This window comes from Rosa rugosa, chromosome 5, assembly GCF_958449725.1.
Source record: "Rosa rugosa chromosome 5, drRosRugo1.1, whole genome shotgun sequence".
Taxonomy (NCBI): domain Eukaryota; kingdom Viridiplantae; phylum Streptophyta; class Magnoliopsida; order Rosales; family Rosaceae; genus Rosa; species Rosa rugosa.
In genome coordinates this window covers 42,194,322-42,203,506 of record NC_084824.1, presented here as the reverse complement: position 1 = coordinate 42,203,506, position 9,185 = coordinate 42,194,322, and the positions used below count along the sequence as shown (strand labels likewise).

General features: G+C 39.9%; 1 protein-coding gene across 4 annotated transcripts; it reads right to left on the bottom strand.

The window, feature by feature from the left end:
• Positions 1–1,340: 1,340 nt before the first annotated feature.
• Positions 1,341–9,185, bottom strand: LOC133712904 (probable pre-mRNA-splicing factor ATP-dependent RNA helicase DEAH5). 4 transcript variants are annotated; one of them, XM_062139016.1, is made up of 7 exons: positions 9,048–9,185; positions 8,188–8,270; positions 7,544–7,623; positions 4,227–7,424; positions 2,604–3,358; positions 2,152–2,185; positions 1,341–1,663 (listed from the first exon to the last, which is right to left on the bottom strand). In XM_062139016.1, the coding sequence occupies exons 4-5, from the start codon at positions 7,403–7,405 to the stop codon at positions 2,965–2,967; spliced, it is 3,573 nt and encodes a 1,190-aa protein (XP_061995000.1). In that variant the 5' UTR covers positions 7,406–7,424; positions 7,544–7,623; positions 8,188–8,270; positions 9,048–9,185; the 3' UTR covers positions 1,341–1,663; positions 2,152–2,185; positions 2,604–2,964. The 4 variants fall into 4 exon arrangements, with proteins under 4 accessions (XP_061995000.1, XP_061994999.1, XP_061994998.1 ...); XM_062139015.1 differs by lacking the exon at positions 2,152–2,185 and having other exon boundaries at positions 1,341–1,699; XM_062139014.1 differs by lacking the exon at positions 2,152–2,185.

The following is a 9,185-nucleotide window of genomic DNA, read 5'->3' as shown; positions in this document are numbered from 1 at the left end:
TCCTCCTAGCCAAAGACCAACACCAAGATCGCATCTTAATTGGTCCCTATCTGCAGGAGCAGGACTGCAACCTTCTCGTCTGCTCGTGAGGAGAACAAACTGAGGCCCAACACTAGATCTTTAGGTCCACTTTTATCACATCCTTGATTGCTAACTATATATGTATTCTCAGAACAGATTCTTCAAAAAGAAAGGTTATGGGGCAAAAATTTGCTCTGAAATGTAAAAGCATCCTTGACATGCTACCAGAAAAGGAAAGAAACCATGTATATGGTTATGTGGTTATGTGGTTATGGAGATTCTATACAACATCCCATTTGCTTCATACACCAACCCAATGACCAAAAAACCCAAAAAAAATTGCCAAAATTTTGGCGAAATTTTCGTTTTTTGGGAAGCCCGATAATATCTTCACATAGCAATTAAGAGACCAACTAAAAAAGATGACAAAAATTAAAAATTAAAATTCCTATTTGCCTGATTCTTCTCTTTCAAGGTTACACATATACTTGATAAAGCTAAAGCCTTTGACCCCTCCCCTCGAATGGAATAATGCTGAAAGATTGAACTTTAAATTGTGAATGGGGAATGTGTGGATGATATGTATGAGCAAGTTGTATGTACTTGCAGTCTCTGCCTATAAATAGATTAACAAGACTGCATACAAATACATTGAAGTGGATGGTGATTAAAACCAATATTTCTCAAGTGTCTAGCATGAAGAGATAGAGAGTAGATATGAGCCGAGGATGACTTGCCAGAATCAATGGGCTATCACTAGCCGCAACTGATCTTCTGGGAGGTCATCCTTGGTTCACATTTGATCTTTTTTGAGTTTTTTCTCTCATGCCAGATTCTAGAGGATCAACCTGGCCGTAAGGAATGGCAAATCAATTTCAGACAGTTTAGTGGTCAAATAGAAGTGGGAAGAAACTGTACAACTTGCTTAAGAGTTACTTGATTAAGCTTCTTGTAATGGAACAAGAAGCTGAGCGGTTAAGAATTCCATGTGTCTAAGGGTCTTGCATGAAGACATCGATAGTACATATGAGCCGAGGATGACTTGCCAGAGAATGGAGAAGCCATTATCTCCTGGGAGGTCATCCTCAGCTCAAGTTTGCTCTCTTTTCTCTCATGTGAGATTCTGGAGAACAAATCCAGCCACAACCATGCACGCTGACCTCATGACTTCAAAATGGCTTGATTTCTGCAAGTACTAATAACATTTCTCCCATGAAAAGAGATAATCTAACACATGAATTGACTATTTTGCAGTCCACCAGGTACAGAACTGCATTCCTCCGAGACATTTTTGGCTAGGTACCCTACTTGGCCATATATCCAAATTCCAAAATAATTTACTTCTTTTAACAAAACTGTGATACAAAAACAGAGCATTTTGTATACAAAAACCGCATCTATACAAAGTAAACAGTAGATCTTGAAACACAACTTAACTGCAAATTATAAAATTCACTATTCTTGCAACCAAGATGCCGCAGACTCGAGAGGGGAAAAGAAGTCACTAGAAAATTAGCCTCTAACGAACCTCAACAGAATGCCCAGCGGCCCTTTACTTTCAGAGCAAAGTGAAACTGGTCAAAGCTCAAAGCCTCACACCAACATGAGAAAGACACCGCTAAAGCAGCTGGGCGGGACCTTCCTGCCATCGATGAAGAAAAACTGCAGTTTTAAGGACCTGAAGAAAAATATAGGTTTGTTTTGAGGTAATATAAAGTACGTATTTGAACTTTTAACCAAACACTCATAATGGTTCAAAGTTCAAACACGCAGGAGACGTTTCGTGTATATGATAAATAATAAGCATCAAAATAAAAATTATTCAAACAACCAAGTGTTGATTAATTCAACATAACCCTCCACTCCCAAACATAAGAAAGCAATGGTCATCCAGAACGATTTATAACTCTGTTTTGCCTCTACCATGTGAACCATCTATACCAATAAGTTACTGAATAATATTGTTTCCATTAACTTAACGAGCCTTAAGCAGCTCAAGAATTATGGAACCTAAAACAATTAAGTTATGGAACCTAAAACAATTAAGTACTCCATTCTTTGCTGTAAACATCAAAAAGCAATCTGAACACCTACAAAAAAACGTATATATACAGTTGAATACAAACTAACCTGTCAACCATTTTCCATAAAGAATTCCTATTATCTGTACAGTGTTTAGGTCCCAGAAAGACATAGGTTAGCTTGGCGCAACAGACTTGAAAAGCAATTATCAAAAGACCATTCTGACAAAAGACAGATATAAGAAATCTTCTCAACTTCTTTAAATCCTCTAATCAAATTCCCTGGTTCCCAATACTACCCTCTTCAGGAAATTAAAACAACAATGAACCTGGACTTGGAACTGTAGGATGTCAGCAGTCCACTGAAGCACCCATCAAACACAGTTGTAGGCATAAAAAAAGTGTATTCTAGATACTTTAATTGAACGGCATAACAATAAAAGATATACCGAAGTAAAAGAAAATTAGTACCAAAATAAAACCTCAAAAAAAAAAAAAAAAAAAAAAGGTGGTATATGTCAATAAAGGATAAAATCATTGTTATTATGTAAGTAAACAGACCTCGTTCAATCTCCAATCTGATATGGTGCAAAAGGTTTTGGAAGATTTTTTCATGAGTTGGAAACAGAAGCGGTTGTGAAGAAAGAAACAACACTGGAACCTTATGGAATTGAATTTCTGCCCCTTGCAAAAGAAATGGCCCTTTGTTTCTCTCTCCTCTGCACCAGATGTGCAGAGGCAAATATGTTTCCAAATAGAGAGCCAGATGGAGACTGCTGGAGCTGTGATTTTCTTCTTTGACCCCAAAATGGATACGAAGTAGATAGAGTATGCGGAAGTTGTCTTACAATCCGTTTACATTTGCACTAAAAGAAAAATCAAAACACATTCACGCTGACAGCAGGCTTGAAAACAACACATATCATGCACGTCGTTTACTAAGACGCCAAGAGTTTGGTTCATGGTATCTGTCATATAGCGGTTCAATACGCTCTTGACGCTTGCGCTTACTCATCTTGGTAGGGTCTGCCACTTTGAAGAACCTGGGTGCTAGTTCCACAAGCCATTTGGGGTCAACGACGGTTACCTCACGCATATACTCCTTCGTAGTCATAACCAACTCATGGTAGATGATCCAATCTGGTTGTCTCTGGAAGAGCGCACTGCTTGGATGGATATAAACTGGCTGGTTCTCCACTAAGGTTCTATACCCCTCCTGAGGGTCCTTTCTAGCACCATGGAAGAAAAATCCCGCTGTAATTGCCTTCCTGATCTGTGTAAAATTCTTTCCAGCACTCACAACATCCAGTTTATACCTGAAACTCACAACCAATAGTCAGAACACAGTTTATCATCAACTGAGATTACTGAACTTTTATATAATTGACCAGCAGTTTACTTCTAACAGATAATATATGAATTAATGGGGTACAAAACAGCAAGGGCACAGCATAGATTATGAATGCTCTTGATAAATATGGTAAATTTAATTGCAACAAAAGTAGTCATTGAATCAGATTTTTTTTTATATTTGTTGAACAAAGTAAGTGATGAAGCATGTCTCTCTCCTCTGCCTTTTAGTCATCATTTAAGACACCAAGGATACCGATGTACTTTATCAGGTGCAACAAAATAGCCTTTTTTTTCCCACTGTATCCAGGCCATATCCAATACAACATGATAAAATTCTGGGGGTATCAGAATATCTGAGGTACATATTTCTTTTGGGCGTCATTTTAACACTATATACATACATATGTCTGAGAAAAAAACTGCTCTATCAACATCTTAATAACTAGAATGGCTACACTTGAGATGCTTGTTTAAATACTAGGCTATAGACAAAAATGTGAGTAAGAAGTTACAACACTTATTCCCCTGATGGTGGTAACTCTTTGACCTTAAGTTTCTGAATATATAGTCTGTATTCTGTAATCACATGATATTCACAATAACCTATTTACTGTTCAGTACATATCTGGATTCTAAAACATAAAGTAGGCATGCACATTCAGCATTACCAAAAGTACAAGGGAGAAAAGCATGCTAGATTGACTTTTCTGAATCATGCAATGTACCAAGGATGCAAAATTACAATTTTATAAACCATGCATGCAAATGTGAACCAGGAAAGAAAGAAAAAAAATACCATGCAGCCATGCAAGACAAATTAGAAGCACATACTTATCCATGATGCTTAGAAGCTGTTTTCTGACATCCTGTGCCCTCCTAAGGGATCGAGACTGAACGAAGTTCTCAAAGCACCATGGCCCTGAAAAGTTCTTAGCTTTCCAAGCCTCATACACTGCAAGTAAAGTCAGATGGTCTCCCTCTGGCTGGAAAAACTTGGCTCTCTTCTGATCAGCCTGGGCTTGTTTTTCCCTAGGCCTGTAAAATATATTGCCTGTCTGAATCATGGCAATCATGGTCAAGATCTCATCACTGCATCCAAGGTCCACACTGGCCAGTAGCATCTTAGATAGTGGTGGATCAAGAGGAAACTCAGCCATTTTCCTACCCAGTTTGGTGAGAAGCCCCTCCTCGTCGAGTGCTCCTAAACTGTACAGTTGTTCCATAGCAGAAATGAGTGCTTGGGGTGAGGGAGGATCCATAAAATCAAAAGACAACAGATCGTTTATCCCCATTGCTTTCATGGTAAGTGTAGTTAACCCAAGATTTATCCTCTGAATTTCTGGAACTGAAGTAGGGGACATCTCGTTGCGGTATGCACTCTCAGTGTAGAGGCGGTAACACTTTCCAGGCCCAGTACGCCCAGCGCGCCCAGCTCTTTGCTTGGCTGATGCTTGTGAAATTGGGGTTATGACCAGTGAATCCAGCCCTTGCTTTGGGTTATAAACATTTTGCTTTGCAAATCCAGGATCAATTACATAAAATATCCCATCAATGGTTAGTGATGCCTCAGCAATATTAGTAGCCACAACTACTTTCCTCTTCCCAGGTGGAGCTGGATCAAAAATCCTAGACTGCATTTCACTAGGAAGGGCACTGTAAACTGGTAAGATAATCAACTCAGGTACATTTTTACCAAGACCTTTCATCCTCTCAAAAAGTGACTGGCATGAGAAATCAATTTCTTCCTGTCCCGTCAAGAAGAGAAGGATGTCCCCTTCTGGTTCTGTTAAGTGAATCTGTAGAACAGTGATTAGAGATGCATCAAGATAATCACTTTCTGGCTGCTTGGTGTATAGTATCTCTACAGGAAAAGTTCTCCCTGGTATAGTGAAGATGTTACAGTCGAAGAAATAACCTGAAAACTTCTCAGCATCTAAGGTAGCAGATGTGACAATCAAACGTAGGTCTGGTCTCCGCTTGATAAGTTTCTTCAATAATCCAAAAAGAACATCTGTATGGATTGTCCTCTCATGAGCTTCATCAAGCATGACCACAGAGTACTGAGAAAGGTTTTCATCGATCAAAATCTCCCTAAGAAGCATACCATCAGTCATGTACTTGATGACAGTATCAGGGCCAGTGCAATCCTCAAAACGAATAGCATAGCCAACTTCCTCCCCCAAACGACAACCAAATTCTTCAGCAACTCTCTTGGCTACAGACATCGCGGCCACCCTACGTGGTTGTGTACACCCAATCTTACCCATTGTTGTGTAACCTGCTTCTGCAAGATATTGTGTTACCTGGGTTGTCTTGCCCGAACCAGTCTCACCAATGACAACAAGAACTTGATTTTCATGCACTGCCTGAACCAATTCTTTCTTGAGCTTGTAGATGGGCAAGCTCTGCCTCTGTTCCTGAAGTGAGAGCTTTGACCTCTGCCCAAAACTGACAGTCTTCCCAAAAGCATCCTTCTTCCACTCAGGCATGTCATAGGCCGACAAACCAACACCTCTAAGCTCCTGTGCAAGATGCCTCTCACCAGTCTCTGGCATTGGATCTTCCCAAGGACGATTCAGATCCTTTGGGATTGAATCCAACATGGTTCTTTGCTGCTGCTCACGCACTTCTCTGCGCTCTTTAATAAGTGCAGATTGAAGTGCAGCTGCACGACTTAATGACCCCTCTGGATTCTTAAAGATTTTCACAGGTGACATATCTACAGAATACCTGCTTTGCCCTTGCAAAAAGGCTGGCTCATCCTCATTAAGCTCAATTTCAAGCTCTTCCTCAGCTCCCTCTTCTTCATAAAGCATCCCCTCTGTTTCCTCATCATACATTGGATATTCTGTAACACCCAAAACACCTGAGGCAATCAACTGTTTGGCTTCCCACTTCTCCGGCGAGCTCATTCTCTTTAATGGCCGCCGAGAAGGGGCAACATTGTTCTCTTCCACAATTCTAATCCCAGAAAGACCAGTCCTTGTCACAGGCCCATCATGCTTTGATACCGAAGGGTTTGTCCTATGAGCATCATCCTCTGAGCTCTTCTTCAATGGAAGCAAATCCTTTCCGGTATGCTGATCAACATCCCTCATTGAAAGGCTCAACTTCTGACCAGAAACTGAAATCACCTTAACATAGACCTCTTGATCCCTCTTCACCACATCTTTAGCATTACCAATACGCCGCGTTGCCATCTGTGAAACATGAACCAGACCCTCCTTCCCCCTAAAGTCACTGAACTGAACAAAGCAACCCGTGTCCATGACTTTTGATACCCTGCCCTTATAAACCTGATACAATTCAGGCTCATCAGAATGGTGCAGTCCACTCCGCTGATCCCCACCTCCTCTCCTGTTACCACCCTCCTCTCTAACATCTTCATCCTCTTGATACCCATCCCTTCTGTGCTTATTGGATCGGTCTGTATGCCTTCCCTTATCATAATCATGATGTGTATCTTTTCGCCTCTCATCTCTGTCATACCTATCCCTGCCCCTCTCTCTCCTATCCCTATCTCTATCTCTGTCTCGATCTCTTTCCCCATATCTGTCTCTATCTCTACCTCTACCTCTACGCCTATCTTCTTCACGCTCATCACCCCACTCTTCTCGGTCATTTTTCTTTTCCTTGGTCTCCATCTCAATTTCCCTCTGGAGATCATTTACCCTATCCCTGTTATCAGCAATAGACAGAGCCTTAAACTTGGTCTTCTTACCTTCAGTAGTATTCTCTATCATTGAGTCATTCTCAGACTTTGGCTTCGGAGGAAGAATTGCATGAATGATAGTGAGGAGTGTGCGGACAAAGTAATCGGGCATCTCGGCACCGTTCTCCTTCAATTTGGCATCAAATTCATCCACGTTCCCACAGTTTCGTCCCATCTCAGTTATGAACTCAGCAAGAACTTTATCCCCAAACCCTAGATGGGTTTCCAGCTCTGAACAGACTTTGGAAACCAAGGAAAGGTACTCGAGCTTCTTCAAACCATCATCAATGGCAGCCATCTTTGGAGATATTGAAACACTACAAGGAAAAAGGGTATTAGACAGAGAGCATTAATAAACAGGTATTATGGCAAAGGAAATCATAAACCGAATTCCAGAGCACTAATAAACAGTTAGAAGGAAAAATAAAGTACATACCAACAAAAAGAAAGCAAACAGATAAAGGAAATGAGTACAAAGGGTATAAGCGTCTATGCAACTACTGCCAAAAAGTCACCCTGCAAAAAAAGAACAAGAAAAATAGTAGTAAGATATTATAACCGTATCAAAACTGAATTACTGATAAGAAAAAGTGCAAGATTTACTTTGTACTAAAGTGTAAAAGAGGTTGATCACAAAAATTCTGATGACTTGTATACACAAAATTGATATACCTTTAGATGAATGTGGATTTTAGATAGCAGGCCAAAAAAAAAACCAAATACAGAATGTGATTGGACTCGTGAAGAACACATTCAGAAGAAGATACAAAAAAAAAAAAAAAAGGGATAAAAACAGGAGAAAGTCACAAAACACAGAAAATGGCTATCCAGCAAAACTTGGATAGCCTACAATGACCCATCACCCATGGACTAAGGACCATAGTGATAGATATTATTGGCAAATATAACATGAAACAACTGGCCAGAATATGTTTATATCACCATGACAGAAGTCATAAAGGCCATTGTGACTTCGTATTCTAGCATAAATAGCCATTTATTTACTCCATAAGGTCACCACATATCTAAATCAGACGCATAAAAGCCCGCAATACTTTAAAAAGTTAAGAGAAGAATTACCTGCAAGTGCTGTGGTACAATGTGTGGTCAGATGATCTTTGTGTCTGATACCTTTACAATAACCCACCACCTCAAGTTCATGCCTGAAATCCACAGCCATTTTGAGTGAAGAAGCACATACAAAAAACTGGAAGCTAAAAAGTTTTAAGGAACATGCCAAGGATTATGTAGTGACAAGTATTTGTTATAATCACTATGGTCGAACAATATCCTCATGTCAATTTTACAAAAGAGATAGAGGGGTTCACAAGAAGAGATAGGAAAGCATTTATCAAAATCAATTATCTTTTGCAGACAGTTTAGCAGTAATGGAACTCCCTTACAGAAGGTGTCCCTCCCTAGAACTCTTCGGCCTGCAGAAATTTAATCACCCTAAAAAGCCAAATGCTTCAACCCATTCCATCATCTATCATTCTCTTTATTTTCGGCTTAAATAGTAAACCGAATTCCTATCACCCAAAAGTCAAAACTCCAAACTTCGATACCATCCCAGAACAAATAAAGCCTGCTGCTTTTACAATATAAATAGTTTTCATTTCTATATAAAATCCAAACTTGCATCAGCACCTCTAAATTGTCATAGATTTCAGTACTAAATAACTTCCATTGATTGTTCTTACAATTGGGGAAGCCAAAGATGTGATTTTTATTCAATGGATACAAGACTATTAGACAAATCTCCAGAAAAAGCAACTAAACCCTAGAACAGATGTATCAAGCGCAGCTATATAAATCCAAATTAGCAGAAACCAGTATGCAATTGGTAATCTACAAACTTAGCAGAGCAAAGATTACATAATGTTGCAAAGGGTGGAAGAATGAGAGAAGGAAAGGAGAGAAATTGAGAGGCAGTGACGTACCTAAAGGGGAGAGAAATTCAACCGAAGATGAGAGTACGGTGGGCTGAGGCCGACGACGCGACGGCTCTGGCTTGCGGTTGGAGGGATCCTAGTGAAGGTGACTCGGGTCCTGTAAGGGCATTTTATCAGACGCATTTT

Coding starts and splice junctions, on each gene's coding strand:
- LOC133712904 (XM_062139016.1), bottom strand. CDS start 7,405: ATGGCTGCCATTGATGATGGTTTGAAGAAGCTCGAGTACCTTTCCTTG. Junction 3,359..4,226: donor CTTCTAAGCATCATGGATAA/GTATGTGCTTCT, acceptor TGTGAGTTTCAG/GTATAAACTGGATGTTGTGA.